General features: G+C 38.8%; 1 protein-coding gene across 1 annotated transcript in view; it reads left to right on the top strand.

Moving 5' to 3' along the window:
• Window positions 1–22,910, top strand: part of asic2 (acid-sensing (proton-gated) ion channel 2) — a 601,924-nt gene that overhangs the window by 514,099 nt on the left and 64,915 nt on the right. Inside the window, exons 5-7 of the mRNA XM_073071683.1 lie at window positions 9,597–9,747; window positions 17,517–17,573; window positions 21,613–21,763. Coding sequence (XP_072927784.1) covers window positions 9,597–9,747; window positions 17,517–17,573; window positions 21,613–21,763 — 359 coding nt within the window. The remainder of the gene's footprint in view (window positions 1–9,596; window positions 9,748–17,516; window positions 17,574–21,612; window positions 21,764–22,910) is intronic.

The following is a 22,910-nucleotide window of genomic DNA, read 5'->3' as shown; positions in this document are numbered from 1 at the left end:
AAATGAAGATTTGGAGGATGTAATCGTTGAAAGCTTTCTATGAAGGTAGTCCCTAAGTATCTGCACAAGTTGTCTGCGCTGATTTTGTTGATTTACAGTCAATCAAAAGAACACAACAGCGTACACTGGATGAATTCCTCTGTTGATAACTATTAGGAACTAATACACAGTTTTATAGTACTGTTGCAGTTTTGATAGTGTTTTAATTGTTCTGTGTTTCACTTAAATACATAATTTTTTACTCAGTGCAATGGGAGTTTGACTTTTTTATATCTTTTTAACTATTTCCATGAAATTTTGGCTAATTGTGATATCCAGTTAATTGGGCCAAATTATACTGGTCCTGATGTGTCCCAATTAACCAGAATCCATTGTATTTGGACGAAACAATTATCAAAACTGAGAATGACAAATTTGAATAAAAGCAAGGTCCACAAAATAATCTTTCATTTGTACTTAGGAGCTAAAGGCAATTAATAGAAAAAGAAAGAAGTACTGTAGGTACTCAGCTGGTCAGGCAGCATCTCTGGAGATAGAAACAGTTATTGTTTTAAGTTATAGAGCTTGCATCAGGACTGAAAAATCTTTGATAACTGTTAAAGGCATTTCTCCTGGCCTGCTCTAATATCAAAATTGTCAAAACTGATATGTTTTAAAAACATGTTAAAAGTTATTAAAAACCTATATATAAACCAGAATTAACAATGGGGTAGTAAATAGAGCTGCTTTCACACAGACCCAGTGACCTGTGCACAGAGTTTGCATGTTTCCCCTTTGACAGTGTATGCTTTTCTTGAATGCTCTAGTTTCTTTTTGCATCCAAAAGATATATTGATGGCTTAATTGGCTCTGTAAATTGTCCCTAGTGTAGTTGGAGGCAGTAGTCAGAATCAGATTTCATGATCTTTGTTCTTTTGTGGCAGCAGTACAGTGCAATACATAAAATTATTATAAGTTGCAATAGGAATTATGAAAATAAATAGCACAAAAAGGAAGCAAAGTAATGTTCATGAGTTCATGGACCGATCAGAAATCTGATGATAAAGGGAAAAAAAGCTGTTTGTTAAAGATGTGTGTGACTTCAAGCCTTTGTACCTCATCCCTGATGTAGTAATTTGAAGAGGGCATGTCTAGATAGTGAAGGACCTTAATGATGGATGCCGCCGCCTTGAGGCACTGCCTTTTGCAGACATTTTCAATGGAGGGAGGCTACTGCCCATTACAGAGCTGGCTGAGTCCACAGTCCTCTGCAGTATTTTTCAATCCTGTGCAATGGAGCCTCCATACCAGGCAATGATGCAACCAGTCATAATTCTCTCCATGGTACATTTGTAAAAATTTTCAGGTGTCTTTGGTAACATAACAAATCGCCTCAAACTCCTAAGTATAGCCACTGATGTGCCTTCTTTGTGATGGCATCAATGTGTTGGGCCTAGGATTGATCTCCTGAAACACTGATACCCAGGAGCTTGAAGCTGCTCACCCTCTCCACCTTTGACCCCTTGATGAAGACTGATGAGTGTTCCCCCAACTTCCCCTCCCTAAAGTCCACAATCCCTGGGCCTTACTGATGTTGAATGCAAGGTTGGTGTTACAACAGAACTCAACCAGCTGATCTATCTCACTCCTGTATGCCTCCTCATCACCATATGCGACTCTACCAACTACATTTGAGTCATCAGCAAATTTATAGATAGCATTTGAGCTTTACCTAGCCATACAGTCATGAGTGTAGAGAGAGTAGAGCACTGGGCTAAGCACACATCCTTGAAGTTCACCAGTTTCGATTGTCCGCGAGAAGGAGATGTTATTTCCAAACTGAACTGACTGTGGTCTCCCGATGAGGAAGTCCAGGATCCAGTTAACAAGGGAGGTACAAAGGCCAAGGATTTGAAGCTCGTTGATTAGTACTGGGGTGATGATGATGTTGAACATGGAGCTGTAATCAACAAATGACAGCCTGATGTAGGTATTGCTATTGTCTAAGTGGTCCAAGACCAAGTAAAGATCCAGTGAGATTGCATCTGCTGTTGTGGCAGCTGGAAAATTGCAGCAGTTCCAGGTCCTTGATAGGAACTAATTCTAGCCATGACCAGCCTCCCAAAGCACTTCATCGCAGTAGATGTGAGTTCGCCGAGCAATACTTGTTGAGGCAGTTCAGCCTGCTCTTCTTGGACAATGGAGAATTGAGAGGATTTGATGGATATGTGATCGAGAATAAGTGAGGCAATGAGGTTGATGGGATTACTCTGAGAGCTGGCATTCTCTCAGTGGGCTGAATAGTCTTCTATGTTGTAATAAAATATGAAACTATAAAATTGTATGAGAACAACTAAGGATAAAAACAATTCAACTAATTATTTTTAAATGTGTAGTGACAAAAACTTGTTTCTTTCCTGTCTTTTCTCTCCATTAAAATGGATGCAAATATTCAGGGGTTTTTTTTGAGTAGAAAGCTGGCAAAGAATGGTCAGCTAATTCAGAATGTATGCACATGTCCCTTAACCAGACTAGTACTGGGAGAACTAATTAGTTGATCCAGCAAGATAATAAAGGGCAAATAAAGTGATCAGGTTTCCTAACAATTCTGTTTCCAACACTGGACAGGCCCAGCTGTGCTGCTGTAACTTGCACTGGACTATTACATATTCCAAATTGCACCATGTTATCCTGTTATTGCACCAGCATCTTACAGTGCCTGGAGTCTGCTGACTATCTGTATATTTACATCTGTGGTCAGGCTCTTAGAGGAAAAAACTGTAATGAAAGTGGAATTATGTCTGTGCAGCAGGTGGTTAGTTGAAATTAGTCCTTCGATTCAAAATGTCTTCCATTTACACAACATAATATAGAAATTCATCTTTTCCTATATGTGCTCTGAATTGCACCCACCACATTACACAATCTAATGGAATCAGTGAATGAACCAATGAGGTAATGACATTTCAAGAAATCCTACTATGCTTAGTTTCCATCAAGACTTTAAACAAGTAAACATTCTGTTTAACAGGAATGTGTTGAGGGATGTTCTAGTATCCAATTAACCACAGAATCGCATCCAGTGAAGTATTCACATTGAATTTTAAATTGTAGTTGGCATTTTACCATACAAAAATAAAAATTGTATTAAAGTAATTAAATGTTGCTTCATTTTAAAATTGCACATGAAAGCTATAGGGAACAAGATCTTATCACTTAATTTTGTCATTGAATAGGAAGCAAGTCAATGAAAGTAGCTTCAGATAAATTGATGCGAGATGGAACAAAAAGCTTTTTTCACAAGCATGAGTCATTTAAAGAAATATTGAAACTTAATATTTGCTTTTAGCTATTCAACTAAATTTTTAACACACAGAAAACTGCTGATCTTTGACTGCTTCTTTACACCATTTTAATCCTTCATTTAAAACAGTGACCCACAGGCATAATATTGTCCACATCTTCTTTCAGCTGTTCTGGGAATGGTTTCATGTTTCCTCAGCACATTGGAGGCCATTCAGCCCATTTGCTGTAAACAATTTACCGACTAACCAGCAAGTCTTTTGGATGTGGGAGAAAATTGGAGCAGCTGGGGTTAGCAATGCAGTCACTGGGAGAAAATGCAAACTTCACACTGATATCACCAAGGGTCAGATTGAATCTGTGAGGCAACAGCACTAGCTTATGGTGGTGTTGATCAGTGCTTTGAAACATGAACATAGATCATAAATACCCAGTCCATCACACAAACCTAACTCCCCCCTACTGACTCCGTCCACACTCCAGCTACAGTGGGGAAAGCAGCTAATTTCTTCTCCCCCCTGCTCTCAGGCCGAAAATATAAAACCTAAAGAGCACACCAGACTCGAGGACAGCTTCTGTCCCACTGTTATTGGACTCTTGAACATACCTCTTGTATGCTAATAGATAAACTCTTGAGCTCCATCTCCCAAGCTACTTTATTGAGGCTCTTATATTTTATTTGTTTGTCTGCACTGCACTTTCTCTATAGTTGCATGACTATATTCTGCATTCTGTTTTCTTTTTATTGCCTCAGTATAATTATGTATAGCACAGTTTGTTTGGATGGCAGACAAACAAAATCTTTTCACTGTATCTCAGTAAATGTGACTATAATAAGTCGGCCATCGAACAGAGAAATCAGCGACAAGAAGCAAATGTAACATAGCAACAAGGCAACGTGGTTGCAACACTAAAGAAACCTCAGTTTGAAACCATCAGCTTTGCTTTCTTATCTGCAACCCTCAATCCCCATCACAGTAAAAAAAAGCAAAACCACATATTCCAAGTCAAACGCAGAATGGCTTGAGAAATCTCAGCAAGATTAATTGTTCTGAATAAGTCATTTTGGGACATCCACATTTGGCTGTACATGCAGGACCTGGGGTCTTGGCTCCATTTAAATAGTAAATATTGATATTTAATTCAAAGTGCTGGCATTTATGATGAACTCATAGTCAGTATGCAATAAAACTAGCCAATTTGAGAGGCTAGTGATGAATAATCACAAGATGATCCCAATGAGAACAACCACATATGGAAGATTAACAACATGAACAAACATTTCTTGAAATGCTGTACATGTATAAAGATTTTTAACCAATATTCCACAGGTGAAAAGACTAAAATAGGTACATTTGTATGTTACCCTCAGAGCATCTCAGTGTTGTAGTCTTGGCAGAGCCAGTAGTCAATTAACACAAGCATCTCACAGATATAGAAAAAGGGAAAAATTAGCAGAGATTCTTCATTTAGTAATGTTGTTTGAGAGTAAATGTTGAGAGGGTTCCCTTTGTACTTTAATGAGTGCCATGGGATCTCTTAGATATACCTAATCAGGCAGATGGAAATACAGTTTGATTACTGTAATTTTTGCCAGTGTGCCATTCTTATGGTACTTTGTTGGAGTATCATCCAAGGTATGTGATCACATCTTTTGAGACTATCTTGAATTTTCAGTGTTCTGATTCAGAGTGATGACAGACAATGTTGGAACCTAGTAAGGTAATTTCAATGGAACAATGTTTCCTGGGAAATATTGTTCAAGTTAAATAACTTGACCAACTAAAGGTTTGAATGTACCTAAGAGAAACATCATTCTGACCAAAATGACTTTTTAAAGCAATGAAACCACTCCATTTGCAAAGGGTCAGGTGTGATTCATTCAGTTCCGTTCTAATCTTTCATTTGGAAGATAACTATAAGTTTCAATCAAGAGGTCTAAGCATAAATATTCAATTACCAAGCACAACTAACAGAACTTTGCATGCTGTTTCAGATGGGATGTTAGATTGAGACACTCTGAAGTAAATGTGAAAAATGCCATGGCTCTGTTTTAAGAAGAGAAAAGGAAAATGGAAAATGTTTATCCATCACTAAGGATCAGTAAAAACAAATTATTTCACCATTACCATATTGTTTGTGGGGGCTTATCGTGTGAGAAAACGATTGCCATGTTTCCTACATTACTAGACTTCAGAATTACTTCATTAACTAATATGTTTTGGGGCTTTTAAAAAGTAGGTAAGCAAATGCAAGTCTTTCTTTTCAGTAAAACTCACATGACATACAGTGGAAAAGGAAGTGAATATCAATTGTTTCACTTGGTTAAAAGAGCCTTTACTTTGTAACATCAGTGTTGGGGGTGATCAAAGTTTCACTTCCCTGATCCTTGCATTTTGAGAGATCACAGGAATTACACTACCTGAGAGAATTCCTTCAAATTGACCAGGATTTAAAAGATTATTAAAGGCTTTAAAGCAAAATTAACATACCGGTAGTTTTTTTTAGCGCATTTTGCTCTGTCACTCCATTCATTGTATATAACAGCAGAGTAAAATATAAAGAATACTAAGACAAGCAACCAGGTATGCTACAATTGTTAATTCTGTTCCATACGTATCACAAAACTATGTCTTGTGTATTTTTTTTAATGCCCCAGTTAATATCAATAAGCCACTGGAATGCTCTACACAATATATTCCATATATTAGATTTAGATATTATATATTAGATTTTACCAGATTGACTTACTGTGTTGCAGCACATGAGCTGAATTTAGCCAGGCTCGCACTGTCCTTTCCAAAATTCAATTATTTATGCCAGGTGCCATGACACTGTGCTGTACCTTAGGACCTCAGGCTGAAATGACTATGATCTAATGAATCTTGAACACTTTGATTGGATTATATATGGCAGGCTACAATGCTGGACTTGGAAAATGGCCAGGGGAGCTCCAAAGAATCTGTCCCAGATATGGTCATTTGTTTAGTGTGAACATCATTACATTTATTTTCATATAAAATGGATCTGGGGAATGTGAACATAAGCCAGAATGAAGGCAAATAGAATAGTTTAGTCTTTATTAAAATAAAATTGAAACACCTTTCTATTTATCATTTTTTTCTTGGCACCAGTTTATTGATCCAGTCTGCTGATTAATTTTATGACAGGCCAATCTCAGTCCATTTTGGATACATAATATTGAAGGTTGCCAAGTCCAGAAATGAAATTCATTGACACATTGTTAACACAGAAACTATAACTTTGTAGCATGAGCTTTATTATCCATATAATTATAATAATTCAATCTAAACTATGTAAAGAATTCCATCCTGAGAGATATTCTAGCATCTTAACTATAGATGTCAGACAGGTTCATGCCTGTGTGAATTGGCATGAGTATTGGAGTAATTGTGGAAATCTAGACAACAATGTCTGTACAAATATTGGAATGAGAATTTGAGAGTTGAATGGAGCTCAGTGCAGCATCATGTCCTGTTACTATCTCAGTAAGGTTTGCTGAAAGAAGCTCAGACATTATTCCAAGTGTGGTTGTGCCTGTTCGGTGCAGGAACCTAGAGCAAAATGAAAGTCTATATGGCTGCTTAATCATGAGTAATACTCCAGATTGTGAAAAGGGATTTATAGTTGTGGCATGTGTTTGGAACAATGTGCCAGCCTTTATTCCACTCAGCACAGAGCCCATTCTCTACAGACAACACAACAATGTAGTTTTTGTATTCCTGACTTTTTACTGTTGCTCAACATACAAACATACACAAGCAACGGACAGGGAAAGACCAAAAGGCCTGTTTCATACTCATGGTGATTGGATCTCCAATGCTACATATTTTCCAATATCTTCCAAAGTCATATATTCTTATGGAATTACAAAAAACACAAGGAATGGAACCAAGTTTAAGAGGCAAATAGTATTCAGGAAATTCCATTCCAAATCACTCGGACAATTTTAACCAATTAAGGGAATCACACTGGTCTTTCTTAAATGTTAATGCACCTATGCTTCATATAATAGAATCACTAGCCGGCTGGTGATGTGATGGCATCAGTGCCAGACTTCGAGGTGAATGGTCTTGAGTTTGAATCCGGCTAGCTCCTGGCACGCTTTCCATCTGTGCTAGGTTGAGTGTCGAACTAGCAACTCGGCCTCATAAAAAAAAAGTTACATGCTGTGGAAACGGCAAAAAAAAAATCGCTCAATGCACTACAAGACATGAAAAGGAACAACAACAATACAATCACTGCTCCTGCACTGTTCAAATACAGGGAATAATTTTGCACATCATCCAGGCAGATTATGCCATACATATATATGTTGACATTGTAAAAATGTAAAAGAATGCAGAATATAATGTAACAGAGAAAGTGCAGCACAAGTAGACAAATAAAGGGCAAGGACCATATTGTGATAGATTGGGTAATCGATAATTCATCTGTAGTGGATGAGAGGCCCATTCAAGAAGCTGATAAAAGTGTGACAGCAGCTGTCCTTGAGTCTGCTGGTACTTGCTTTTGTGGTTATCTATTTACTGCCAAACAGGAGAGGGTGAAGTGGGAATCACCAGAGTAGGAGGGCTCTTTGTTTTCATTGAGTGCTTTACTGAGGCAATGGGAAGTGTAGGCAGAGTCGTTGGAGGGAGGCTGCTTTGCATGATGGACTGGGCTGCATTCACAACTCTGCAATTTTTGAACATCTAGTTAGTTTTTAAGTAAAGGCAGTGCAATTTGTAGGTCTGTAAAATTGTGCAATTCAATGAGCCAAATGGCCTAATTCAGCTCCTATGTCTTATGGTTTTATAGCTTCCTGGTGGTCGTCCTGATGCATTCTTCGAGTAGCTCTCTACACTCACTCTCTTCTACCCAATTCATTAGCTTGATACTTGGTGTTTACTCCAATGTATTTGTTGTAGTTCTCTATGATGTGGTTATATTTGCTGGTGGTTATCCAGCAGTCTGGTTGAAAGCTGATATTCCAGGCTTTCTGCAGGATGGTATTATTTCAAATGGGTTTCTACAATTTGGGAACACCTAGGCCAATATTTTATATGAATACGATTTAATTTTAGAGTCATATCTTGGGTGTTCCTATGAAGTATATTTAACCAAAGATTATGTTTCATTTTGACAGGTAACATTTAAGTTTTCAAGCTCCAGCTTCATTGACATCTTTTGAAAAATTAATTGACATGGAAAATAAACCGTTGTAATATGAAATCTGAATTTAATATAAATAGCATAAAAGCCACCCTGAGAAATATGTGGACATCCTTACTTTGGTTGTCTGAAATCTTCATGCATCAGTATGAATTGACATGTAATAAGTGGGCAAAGTCGAATCTTCTGATTATAATGTGGAAATATTAGAATTTCTACTTAGCACGGAATCCTATATAAAAATAAAACCTGATGCAAAATAAAATGTGTCAGCATTTTTCAGACCACAGCATCAATGACAAGAGGAGCACAATCTGCTACAGGAACACAGTGGGTCAAGCAGCATCAATGGGGGGGGGGGGGGGAGAAAATAATATTGTCAATGTTTCTTTTGAAAACTCTGCAACCATCTATCATATCTCCTAATTCCACCCCTCTTCCTTTCCTATCTGGCTTGATCTGCCTGTCATTTTTCAGCACAACTCCACTCACTGTCCACCGATCATGCCTCTGTTCACCATTCCCTTCTCCTGCAATCACAGTAGTTTCCAGGCTTAAATCAAAGGCTGGGAAATAACATAAGATGTAGGAGCAAGAGTAGACCAACCAGCTCTTTGTACCTGCTCATGGTCATGAACATGATCTTCTATCTTATTTAAATTTTCCTGTGCTATTCCCATAACCCCTGCTTCCCTTCATATCCAGGTCTCTCTGACTGTTTCTAGTGAACTCAATGATTGAGGCTGTAGGGTAGAGAATTCCAAAGATTCACCATCCTCACTGTGAAGAAATTTCCTCTCATTGAACTCCTAAATGACGTGGTCCTTTATGTGAGACTCTGATTCCTTGTTTAAGACTCCTCCGTAAGGAGAATCCTCCTCCCTCCATTCACCCTGGAGACCAAAAGAATAACTGATATTAACAGTTAATTTCTTTAGCTGAATTTCAAACCCTACTCTAAGCATTCTCTCTTATTTCCTGCTCCAGGTTAAAACAATTTACAACTTTGTTGAATTTTACAAAAAATAAATAAGTATGAAAGTGGAACTGAGCATAAAACTGTGGTCTATTGTATTATTAAAAAGGTTTTGAATGAAAATTAATGTGCTGTTTGATGTCTGCATTATTGCTTCTTTCAGCTGATATACCTGCCACCACCCTGGGGAGACTGCCAATCATCAGCTGTTAACACAGACTTTTTCTCAAGTTACAGTATCACAGCCTGCAGGATTGATTGTGAAACCAGGTACCTGGTGGAGAACTGCAACTGTCGAATGGTGCACATGCCAGGTAAGCAGGGAACCCCATGCAATCTCCATATCTGTGACAGGCAGGAGGGAAATTGCAACAGATGTTTAAATTAAATCGTTTAAACAATAAGACAAAGATTGGTGAACTTGTGTATAGTGACGATTGTCGTAAAAGAATAAAGCAAGATATCAACCAATTGGAAATAAGAGAGGAGAAATACCAGATAGAAATAAATCTGAACAGGTGTGAGGCTTTAAACTTTGAAAGGCCAATTATTTGGGGAAAATATACAGAAAATGGCAGGATCCTTTGGAGCATTGATGTACAGAGGGATCCTGGGGTGCAAGTTCATAGCTCCCTGAAAACAGCAACTCAAGTAGCTAAGTGGAACAAAGGTATAGAGCACACTTGCCTTCATCAGTTGAGCTACTAAATATGAAAGTTGGGAAATCATGTTCCAGCTTTATAAAACTTTAGTTAGACCACATCTGGAGTATTGTGTGCGTTTCTGGTTGTTGCATTACAGGAAGGATGTGGAGTCTTTGGAGAGGGTGCAGAAGAGGTTTACCAGAATGTTGTCTGGATTAGTGAGGATTAGTTATAAGGAGAGATTGGACAAATTTGGATTGTTTTCTCTGAAGTGTCAGAGGCTAAGAGGAGACCTGATAGATGTACAGTATATACAATTATGAGAGGTAAACAGAATATTTTTCCCAGAATGGAAATGTCATATTAGAGGACATAAGTTTATAGTGAGAGGAGGTAAGTTTAAGAGAGATATATGAGGCAAGACTTTTACACAGAGAAGGATAGGTGCCTGGATCACATAGCACACACCATGTATGGGCAGGTGGAATTAATTTAATCTGCCATGATGTTTGGTAGAGACATCATGGACTGAAGGCCCTTTCCTTATGCTGTATTGTTCTGTTCCATGTTCTAGTGTAGTTTTGCTGGCTGGTTTGGAAAGACGGGAGAATTCTTCTCCACAGGTACAACTTCCAAGGGGTCAGCCATCTATTTTTCTCAAAACTTAAAAAAACTCTCTGAATGTCATGTCCTTCTCTTGAGTGAATATAAATGAAAACTATTCATTTAGTAACTCACCCAAGTCCTTTGGCACATGTCATTGTGCTATTTTGTTCCCTAATGGGTTCCTTTTCCTGGTTTTCCCTTGCCTTCAATGTACTTATAGAATGCTTTGGATTTTCCTTAGTGTTGTACAGTGATGATATTGGGTTCCCTGTCTGCAAAGCCCTAAACTTAATTGAAGACTTTAAGCTCTATCTGATGTGGATATCTACAGATAATCCCATATAAGGGTAATTATAATGTATCCACCTACTCTTCAAGGACTAGTTTACCTCCCTGTCTAGTCTCTGTGGCAAGGTCTCACTGAAAATACTCACTATTTGAGTGGTGGGTTCTTCCCTCCCCCCCACCTGCCCCATCAAGGAGGAGATACTTCCAGCTAAAGAAGTAATTTAAACATATCTTGTTTTGTTTTTAATGATACACATTCAAACTTAAACAAATAGTTCTTAACACATTTTTAACACTCACAGTAGATTTCTGATTTATAAAATATTTCCAAATTGCAAAAGATTTTAAAAACTACAAAGGATTTCCAAACACAGGTACAATTCCTACAAACTAAAAAAAATACCAACAAATTGCAGAGGAACGAGTTGTCTGTTGCAGAAACCAAAGGCTGAGGACTGAATTGGAGTTTTTTCTGCCATCCTGTCTTTCTGTTATTCTCCATGCCATTTCTAACAATCCTCAGCGCTTCCTAATATTTATATTGTTTGTGCTACTTGATGACATCATATGCATGTAATGTTTTCCAGATATCTTTGCTGGCACAAAATAATTTATACAGATGGTCAAAAAGCTTCTCAGCACAATAGTTGCAATTGCCTGTTTAATATAGACCAGTAGTTGTTTGGCAAGTGCAGACAAGAAGTCACATGGTCATTTGACTTTGCAAAGCACATCTCTTAGTAGCCATTCCAAGTGCCCTTTTAACTTCAAACAGATTACTGATGGAATTTACATTAAGAACTGAGGACTGATTCGTGCTTACAACAAGAAGTTGAACAAGGAATATTTGTTATAAGTTTAATTTTGTCACAAGTAACTTTGGCCCTTGGGAAAGGACATGCAGCTGTATTCGAAAGCTGGGGTTATAGAACCATTTTGTGCCCCTCTTTTGCTCTGTTAATTTATTTCTTTAAGTTCCCCTGCCCCATACATTTTCTTTAAACCTGAAGAGATTGAAACAAAAAACAATGCTGAAGGAACAATGTAATACCATAGACCATAATGCATAGGAGCAGACTGTGTCCATTCGACCCATTGAGTCTGCTCTGCCATTCCCTAATGACTGATTTATTATCCCTCTCAATCCCATTCTCCTTCATTCTCCCATAACCTTTGGCTCCCTGATGAATCAAGAACCTATCAACCTCCACTTTAAATATACTCAATGACTTTGCCTCCACAGCCATCTGTGCAGCAGGGAATTCCACAATTTCACTACCCTCTGACTAAAGAAATTCCTCCTAATTTCTGTTCTAAAGGGACATGCCTCTATTCTGAGGCGGTGTGCTCTGGTCCTCAACTCACCTAATATGGGATGGCCACATCCACTCTTAACTATGCCTTTCAATATTCAAAAGGTTTCAATGAGATCCCCACCTCATTCTTATAAACTCCAGCAAGTACAGGCCCAGAGCCATAAAACGCTCCTCATACAATAACCCTTTCATTCCCAGAGTCATTCTTGCGATCCTCCTCTGGACACTTTCCAATGCAAGCACATTTTTTCTTAGACAAGGGGCCTAAAACTGCTCACAGCACTCCAAGAACAGTCTGAACAATGCCTTATAAAGCCTCCACATCACATCCTTGTTCTTATATTCTAGTCCTCTTGAAATAAATGCTAATATTGCATTTGCCTTCCTCACCATTGACTCAACCTGCAGGTTAACCTTTAGGGAATCCTGTACAAGCTGTCCCAAGACTCTTTGCACCTCTGATTTTTAATTTTCTCCCCATTTAAAAAATACTCTATGCCGTTATTCCTTCTACCAAAGTGCATGACCATACACTTCCCTACATTATATTCCATCTGCCACTTCTTTGGCCAATCTGTCTAAGTCCTTCTGTAGACTCCCTGCTTCCTCAACACTACCTGCCCCTCCACCTATCATTGTATTGTCCACAAACTTGGCCACAAAGCTATCAATTTTACCATCCAAATTATTGGCATATAATATGAAAAGAAGCCTTCCCAACACTGACCCCTGAGGAACCCCACTAGTCATCGGCAGCCAAGCAAAAGAAGTCCCCTTTTTTTCCTGCTCTTTGCTTTCTGCCAGTCAGTCAAATTTCTATCCATGCTAGTATCTTTCCTGTAACACCATAGGCTCTTATCTTGTTAAGCAGCCGCATATGCAGCACCTTGTCAAAGATCTTCTGAGAACTCAAGTGAACAACATCCATAGACTCTCTTTTTCTATCCTGCCTGTATTTCCTTAAAGCATTCCAACAGATCTGTTAGGTAAGATTTCCCCTTAAGGGAACCATGCTGTCTTTGGCCTGTTTTATCATGTGCCTCCAAGTACTCTGAAACCTCATCCTTAATAATGGGCTCCAACATCTTCCCAACCACTGAAGTCAGGCTACCTGGCCTATAATATCCTTTCTTTTGCCTCCCTCCCTTCTTAGAGGGTGGAATGAAATTTACAATTCTCCACTGGAACTATTTCAAATTGTAGTGATTCCTGAAAGATCATTACTAATGCCTCCACAATATATTCAGCCACCTCTTTTAGAACTCTGGGATGTACACCATCTGGTTCAATTGATTTAACTACCTTCACACTTTCAGCTTCCCAAGTATCTTCTTCTTAGTAATAGCAACTGCACTCATTTCTGCCATACCCTTAGTGTCTTTCACAGTGAAGACTAATGCAAAATACTTATTATGCTTGTCTGCCATTTCTTTGTTCCCCATCACTACCTCACCAATGTCATTTTATAGCAGTCCGATATCCACCCTTGCCTCATATTTGGAAAAAAATTTGGCATCCTTTTATATTATTGGCTAGCTTACCTTCATATTTCATCTTTTCTCTCCTTATGGCTTATTAGTTGTCTTCTGTTTCGTAAAGCTTCTGAGTCCTCTAAATACCACTAAATTTTTGCTATAGTATATGCCCTCTCTTTTCTTTTTATGCTGTTTTTGACTTCCTTTGTCAGCGTCGTCCTCATTTTAGGATTTTGTTTCATCTTTGGGATGCACTTATCCTGCGCTTTCTGAATTGCTCCCAGAAACTCCAGTCATTGTTGTTCTGCTAGTGTCCCTTTCCAATCATCTTTGGCCAGCTCCTCTCTCATGTTTCTGTAATTCCCTTTACTGCTCTGTATTATGATATATCTAACTTTGATCTTCTTCCTTTGAAACTGCAGGGTGAATTCTATCGTGTAATGATCACTGTCTCTTAAGGGTTCCTTTACCTTAATCTCCATATTCAAATCTGGTTCATTACACAACACCTAATCCTGCATTTCCACAAGCTGCTCTAAAAAGACATCTCATAGACATTCTACAAATTCCCTCTCTTGGGATCCAGCACCAACCTGATTTTCTCAATCTACCTATATATTGAAATATATGTCTATTGTAATATTGCTCCTTTTGCATGCCTTTTCTATCTCCTGGTCATTTTTCTCTTGCAGTTTCTAAACTCTATCAACAAGGGTTCTACATCTTCCAATCCTATGTCACCTCTCCAAGAAATTGATTTCATTTTTTACCAACCGAGCCATTATGGAAGCAAAAGGGGTAAATTGATATTTTGGGTTGAGAAGCTGCATCAGGATCCTAAGACTGCTGAAGAGTTTGCCCTGGCTTCACTTTGCTATTCCATCCTTAAGCTTATTTTTTTAAATCTTAATTGACCTTCGATATTCCTTGACATCCAGTGTTGCTTGTTGTCCATACTTTACACTTTTTTGGGAACATGTTGACTCTGAACCCTTAATTCACTTGTCCAAAGTGGAACCAACTGCAAGTCACTGCTTCCAGTCTATTTTTGTGCTGCCTCGATATTGAAATTGATCTTTCCCCAGTTCTGCTTGATAATTTCCAAATCATCCTTATTCCTTTCCATAACTACATGAAATCCCTCCTGGCGATGCTTCAACAGTTTGCTATATTCCCTAAGAGGAGATCCAGGTTTATCCCTGCTCTAGTAGGAGTATCTACTCATGGCTCAAAAATGTCTCGAAATGGAATTTAAAACTTTCACACAAAAGTGATCCTATTAATATTGAGAAAGTTGGAATATTTTATTACTCTAACCCTTTTATTGTTACATTTTGCAGTGATTTATTTACATATCAGCTCCACTATCTTCTACTGACTCTTAGGAGCCCTATAATATACCCCTAGCAATGTAATTGATTCTCTTCTGTTTGCTTTTCCTCAGTTCTACTTATAGGGCCTCATTTCAAAAACTTTTTCAATTATTCCCCGTTATTGAAGTAATGGATTCCTTTATCAATGTTACAATGCCGCATGCTCTTTTCAATTCCCCAGCCCCAAATGTGCCATTGCTGACACATTTGCAATGTTGAGTTGCCAATTCTGCCCTTCTTTCAAACATGCCTCTGTGATAGCAGCAATGTCATATTCCCAGTATTACTCAAGGCTCCAAGTTCATCTGGAGACACAAGTGACAGTAGAATCTGGTGCAACACACAAAATGCTGGAGGAACTCAGTGGTACAGGCAGCATCAACGGATGGAAATGGATAGTTGAAGTTTTTGGTATCTGGACTGAAATAAAGAGGGGTAAGAGCCAGTGTAAAAGGGTGGAGGGAAGGGGTGGAATAAGAGGTGGGGTCCTACTCCAGAGGTAAGGGAAGGTGAGCAAGATCTCCTCTCTGGCCTCTGCACAGTAGAGGTCAGACCAGCAGACTACAAAGGCAACGCTTGTAAAATGCTGGAGGGACTCAGCAGGCCCGGAAGCATCAATGAAAAAGAGTAAACAGTTGACGTTTTCAGGCAAAGACCCTTAATCAGAGCTGGGAAGGAAAAGGAGAAGTCAGAATAAGAAGTGGGGGGGAAGAAGAAGTACAAGGAGGTAGGTGATAGATGAAACTGGGAGGGGTGAAGTAGTGAGCTGGGAAGTTGATTGTTGAGATACAGGGCTAGAGAATGGGGAATCTGATAGGAGAGGACAGAAGGTCATGGAAGAAAGGGAAGGGTGGGGAGCACCAGAGGGAGGTGATGGGCAGGTAAGGGAATAAGGTGAGAGAGGGAAACAGGAATGGGGAATGGTGAAAGAAGGGGGGCATTTACCAGCAGTTCGAGAAATCGATGTTCGCATCATCAGGTTGGAGGCTACCCAGACAGAATACAGGGTGTTGCTCCTCCAACCTGAGTGTGGCCTCATCATGACAGTAGAGGAGGCCAGTCATGCTGCCTAGCCTGCTGAGATCCTCCAGCATTTTGTGTGTGTTGGTTTGGATTTCCAGCATCTGCAGATTTTCTTGTGTTTGTGAGAATACAGCTGCACTGACTTTATCCGCAGCTTCGAAGCTATCACTTGCTCCACCCCTTCATATCAACTTTTTGTAATGGCTATTTCTACTCTTTCCCAAGTCTAGCCAAAGGGTCTTGACCCAAAATGGTGATATCCATTTCTCTCCATAGATGTTTGCTTGACCAACTAAGTCCCTCTTATGTTTTGTATGCTGCTCTAGGTTCATCTGCCTCACTCATCTTTGTATCTGTGCATTTTAGTGACCTAGATACAAAGACATTTTGAATCTCTTACCATTGAAAAAGTAGTACAATAGAAACTATTCACTCATTTAATCAGATCATTGCTGATCTGCTGCCTTAAATCTCTTTTCCTGCCTATTCCACTTACCCTTCAACATCCTATGTGTTTAAAAATCTATTATTTGGTGTCGAATAAACTCAATTGTATATTCAACACCGGGGTAGAGAATCCCAATCATATACAATCCTCTCAATGTAGAGATTTTCCTTCATCTCAGTCCAAGTTCTCTGAAAAACATATTTTTATGATATTCTTTCACTCCTCTAGTGAGTACAGGCTCTCCTAAACTCTTGTGTGTACATACTCTCCCCCTCCTGATACGACTAGCCTGCCTCCCTAGCAATTAGGAAAGTTTGTATTTTTCGGCCTCCAAGGCAAATAAATTATTTGGGTTGAAAATATCTGACCTTAAGTTGAGTTCTTTCATAACTCTGCCTATTTTCCTTCAATATAAATATAATTGAACTTAAACCAAACTGAAGTGATTCAAGATTGTTTAATCTCTCTATAGGGGGGTTCTCTCTATAGGGGGGTTCTGACCATGTGGTTTACAGTGTATGGCTGTCCAGCTAGCTCCACAGGGATTTGAACCTTAAAATAAAGTTAAAATGCTGATTTCCAGAGCTCGACAAACAGTATGGGTAAGCTTTGAAGCCAGGTCTATTGTACTGTTGAAGAGAAAATGATAAATATTGAAACCGGCTGGGGCACAGAGCTAAGAGGAGACCAAAATCATAGGACTTGTTCTGTTTTGATCCAAAAGCAGCCAAAGCAGGCACAATCATTCTAATTGGGCTCTGTGCTTTGGGTATCTTCAATTCAAGCTCCTTGTTCATTCATAAAGAAACTACTGAGGATAATGTTGGTTATATTGTCCCTATTCCAAAGTGAAATGCTTGGAGACTCTGAGGAAGACTCTATAATGACCTTCCACTAACCTGCATTACAGGTGATGCTCACTACTGCACCCCTGAGCAATACAAGGAGTGTGTAGAGCCAACCTTAGGTGAGTCATCTCTATTTCTCAATTTACTGGGCAAGAATAATTTGCACTTTTCACCTGCATGAGAGGTTTCATGTGCTCACTAGTGGAAACCTATGCAGGTATTGTAGATAGGCTAATACTACTTACACCACTAGCATTTGATACCTTTATTTAAAGTTGTTTTTCCATCAAAACAATGCAATTACTAACTGAGTTTAATACATCCTCATTGCATTTCCTTTATTTAAGTATTTGAGTGCTTGCTTTACTATTTAATTCTAGGAAATTGCAATTATTTTGAATAAGGATACATTGAATTTTGATGAAAGATATTACAGTTGGCCATCCATAGAGCCATCCAATGTTCATATGCCTCGTAACTGAATCTTGAGAGGGCCTTGGGGATTATATACAGCTTAAAAATATATCATCAGAAATGATTCACAAATCACATAGAGATGCTGAATGAATGTAAGTTGTTAGAAAGTTAGAAAAAATTTAAACCCATGAGAAGCATCTGTTTGAAAATATAAGGTGCAAGGAAGTGAATGATTTGACAATGATACAGTAAATGTTCATTTAACATCACTAGCAGTAATTCCTGGTCTTACTTGTCAACTCACAATGAATTGTTAATATGCTTTATCCTAAAATCAGCAATGTGTAAGGATTATTGTGAGCTTCTTCACTCTACTGTTGGCAATAATTCTAAATCACTGCTCATTTGGGGTTAGATTTTTTTTGTCAGCATTAAACATGTCCAAGAATATCCATCTCTACTTCTGTTCAATTCCTGTCCAGTTAATTCAATTGGATCAGTAAACAAAGGGAAATATTATTTTCTTTGTAAATTCCTGTGAAATTGGCACAGGTAATTTTACAGAAACAATTTTAACACCAAATTAAAATATGGTGCTGAGCTACTTCAGACAACAGAAGACAAAGCTTGGCATACATGTGGTTCACTTCTGACAGCACAGATAGCAACATATGTTCAAAGTTCAAAGTAAAATTATTACCAAAGTACATATACATCACCATATATGTACAACCCTGAGATTCATTTTCATGAATGCATAATCAATAAGTCCAATAACCATAATAGAATCAGTGAAAGACCATACCAACAAGGTGGACAACCAGTGTGTAAAAAGCAACAAACTGTGCAAATACAAAGAACGCAAAAGAAATGAAATAATAAACAAATAAACAAGCAAGCAAGCAAGCAATAAGTAAAGAGAACATCAGATGAAGAATTCTTAAAAGTGAGTCCATAGGTTTGTGGGAACAGTTCGGTGATGGGGCAAATGCAGTTGAGTAGTCAGCCCCTTGGGTTTAGGAGCCTGATGGTTGAGGGGTAATAATTGTTCCTGAACCTGGTGGTGTGAGTCCTGAGACTCCTGTACTACCTTCTTGATTGCAGCAGCGAGAAGGGAGCATGATCTGGGTGGTGGGGGTCCCTGATGATGGATGCTGCTTTCCTGAAACAACACTCCATGTAAATGTACTTAATGGTGGGAAGGCTTTACCCTTAATGGACTGGGCTCATATCCACTACCTTTTGCAGGATTTTCTATTCAAGGGCATTGTTGTTTCCATACCCAGCTATGATGCAGTCAGTCAATATACTATTCACCATACATCTATTGAAGTTAGTCTAAGGTTTAGACGTCATGCTGAATATTCGCAAACTCCTAGGGAAGTAGAGGCACGATCGTGCTTTCTTCATAATTGTACATTCATGCTGGGCCCAGGACAGGACCTCTGAAATAATAATAGTAATAAATACTTCATTGATCCTGAGTGGGAAATTCTTTCATTACAGCAGCATGTCGCATGGAGATGAACTGTTGTAAATGCTTATTGCATTTGGTAGGAAGGATTTTCTGTAACGATCCTTGTGACAGCGGAGCTGAATGAGTCTGTTTGAAAGGGGTTGGGGGGGCTCTGCTGCTTATTCAGAGGGTCATGGAGAGGATTGTCTGATTGTCCATCGTGTGTAACAGTTTGTTTAGTGACCTCCTCTCCACCACTAAATCAAACGAGTCCAGGTTGTAGCCAAGGACAGGCCCAGCCTTTCTGATGAGTTTATTTAGACTTTTTGCATCACCAGCACCGGTGCTGCTCCCCCAACATAGAGCAGCAAAGAAGACTGCACTCGCTACAACAGACCGGTAAAAGATCTCCAACATCCCGCTACACACATTGAAGGGTCTCGGTTTCCGTAGAAAACAGAGTCTGCTCATCCCCTTCTTGTAAACAGCCTTGGTGTGGGTTTTCCAGTCAAGTCTGTTGTCGAGGTGAACACCCAAGTATTTGTACTCCTCCACCGCCACAACTTCTTCTCCCGGAATGTATACGGGACTCGTCACAGTCCTCTTCCTCCTAAAATCAATCACCACCTCCCTGATTTTGGCCACACTCAGGAACTGGTCATTCCTCCCACACCACTTCACAAACATGTCCATCAGTCTTCTGATAACACCAAGGAATTTAAAGTTGCTGACCTTCTTCACCTCTGATACCCCGACAAGGACTGACTCATGGATCTCTGGTTTCCCTCTCCTGAAGTTACTCATCAGCTCCTTGGTCTTGCTGACATTGAGTAAGGGGTTGTTATTATTGCATCACTCAGTCAGATTTTCAATCTCCCTTTTATAAGCTGATTCATTGCCACCTTTGTTTCAGTCTCTGACTGTGGTGTCATCAGCAAACTTAAACATGGCATTGAAGCTGTGCTCAGCCACACAGTCATAAGTATGTATAAGTCATGAGTATATGAACTAATAGTTTTTATGGAGCCCTTGCACTCAGTTCCAGATTATATGATGTTCCTAAAAGAAATGGCCAAAATGGAGAGGAGCAGGGCAGCATTGTTAATCAAGGAAGTTTTCAGAGCACTGCTCAGTCATGATATAAAGGAAATAAATAGTAATGTAGAATCAATTTAGATTGAGATCATGAATAGCAAGGAAAAGAAAGCCGTCTATCGGTCCCCGATGTGACCTCTCATTAGGATGAAACATAATAGGAAAGTCTCTAGGGCATGTTTGAAGGGAATTGCATTTGTCATGGGATATTTTAATTCACACTTTGGACAAACTAAACTGGCAACCATAATGTAGAAGAAGAATATGTGGTGTGTGTCAGGGATGGCTTCTTTGAACAATATCCTACAGAAGCTGCCCAGGAGCAAGCTGTTTTAGATTTGGTTCCGAATTGGAAGAAGGGATTAATAAGAGATCCTGTGGTTAAAATTCCTCTTGCAGTGACCACAACATGATAGAATTTCAGAACACCACAGGACCAAAGCCAGTGTCATAATTAAATAAGGGCTATTATAATGGTATGAAGTTGTCTAAAGTTTGCTGGAAAAACAAACTAAGAGACAGGTCATTAGATAAACAGTAACAGATATTCAATCAACTGATCCAATGCACTCAACATGAATTTATACCAATTAGAAGGAAGGATTCCATGCTTAAGAGGCACAATCTGTGATTAACAAAGGAGGTCAAGGATCATTTTAATTAGAAAAGCAGAGCATACAGCATGGCAAAGGCTAGTCATTGGAAACTTATTAAGTACCAACAGCAAAAGATTAAAAAACTCATAAGGGAGAAAATCGATTTTCAGAGAAAACATGTGTAATTCAAAACAAACAGTAAAAATTTCTATGGATATATATATAGGAAGAAGGTGATAAGGTCAGTGTGGGACCTCTGTAGAAGGAGGCTAGTGAATTAATAACAGGAAACAGAAATAGCAAGAAATAGCAACAGAAATAGTATTAAATAAATTTTTGCATCATTCTTCACCACAGAGAACAGTGCAAGTACCCCTAGACAGAGAAGTTCTCGAAGAAGTAGAAGGAATCACAGAAGAGTAGCAGAATAGAGGGTTGAAATCTCCAGTGCTGGGAACATCTTAAGAAGTACACACTATACAGAACATACCTGTATACATAAAATAAAGCAAAATTACAACTTGATTATGACTAAGAACCAAGAAAGCAGCTTCTGGATGACAGCTAACATTTAGTTCCTTTCCCATTTTATAGCCATGCTGGCAGAGACAGACAACAACTGTCTTTGCAAAACGCCATGTTATCTAACACGGTACAACAAGGAGCTGTCCATGGTGAAGATTCCTAGTCGAACCTCTGCAAAATACCTTGAAAAGAAATTTAACAAGACAGAAAAGTACATTTCGTAAGTATATGTTGGATACTGCAATCATTATCCCTAGGATTCTGAGACTACAATGTCCTGTCCTGTTCAGAATTTTGATTAGGATCACCTGTTTCCATCAACCCTCCAATCAATGTCTTTGTAAGTGTTGGAAAGAAAGGCAGGGCATAAATCATTTGCTGACATCATTCACAAAATATCCAGCGTCTCTACTGCTTCTGTAGTTGCAATATTTCTGTTTCTAAACCTGCAGAGTTCCTGGTGAAATTTTCCTCCTACCCCCACAGCCTCCAATTGTCTCAGATCTCTGTCCATCCCACCAAAAATATTCGTGGTTGGAAGTTCAACAACGCTGATATCAAGAGGAACTGGTTAGACTCTGTCTTCTTGGCCATTACACTTTATTCCTCAAGTATAAGGCAAACTTTGTCTGCAACTCGTGAAGTTTCTGAACCCATTGTTTTAACAATGACTACACACTAAAAGAAAGAATAGAAAATTGAACATTTCTTTCTATTTTCCTCATTTGGAATGACCAACACTGATCTGTTCTGGTTGAAGCTCTCATTGCTCATTTTCTTGCAGATACATCTGAGGTGTTTGATGATGACTTATTCACTCTACACTGAAAAAGGTGCATACCTATCAAAGCTTGCAATGCAATAAACCTTTTAAATTGGTTAATGCTGTATTCATAGGATATCAGAATTTTATTGGCATTATATCTCATCCTCTCTCTTTGCTCAGTGCACCAGTTGTTAATGTTGCCATTCCATAAAGCTCAGCAACTAAAACTGGATCATTAAAGCAGGGTTTCAAGCATTTCATACACACCTGATGGGCATTCATTTTCATTCTGATTATAATTTCCATAAGGCTACCATGCTCAAAGAATGGCTCTGTATGATGGACCAGAAATTGCTGAGAGCAATGAGCTACCCATGTTCACTGCACAATTACTATATAGTGTAAATAAAACCATGTACCTCATGATAAAATTTCTCAGCCCATGATGGACACAGTCACTACACTTAGTCAAGGTTCAATTAGTGGACTTTACTAACACAGGACTACAGGAAAGTGAAAAGGGATAGAAATATTTGTGAGATATATACTGGGAGCAATGGAATTTAATTTGCTATTTGAAGCTGTACTCTGTATTTTTACG

Source organism: Hemitrygon akajei, chromosome 18 (genome assembly GCF_048418815.1).
Source record: "Hemitrygon akajei chromosome 18, sHemAka1.3, whole genome shotgun sequence".
Classification (NCBI taxonomy): Eukaryota; Metazoa; Chordata; class Chondrichthyes; order Myliobatiformes; family Dasyatidae; genus Hemitrygon; species Hemitrygon akajei.
Note: the sequence above shows the minus strand (reverse complement) of the source record. Positions and strands in the feature narration are given on the sequence as shown.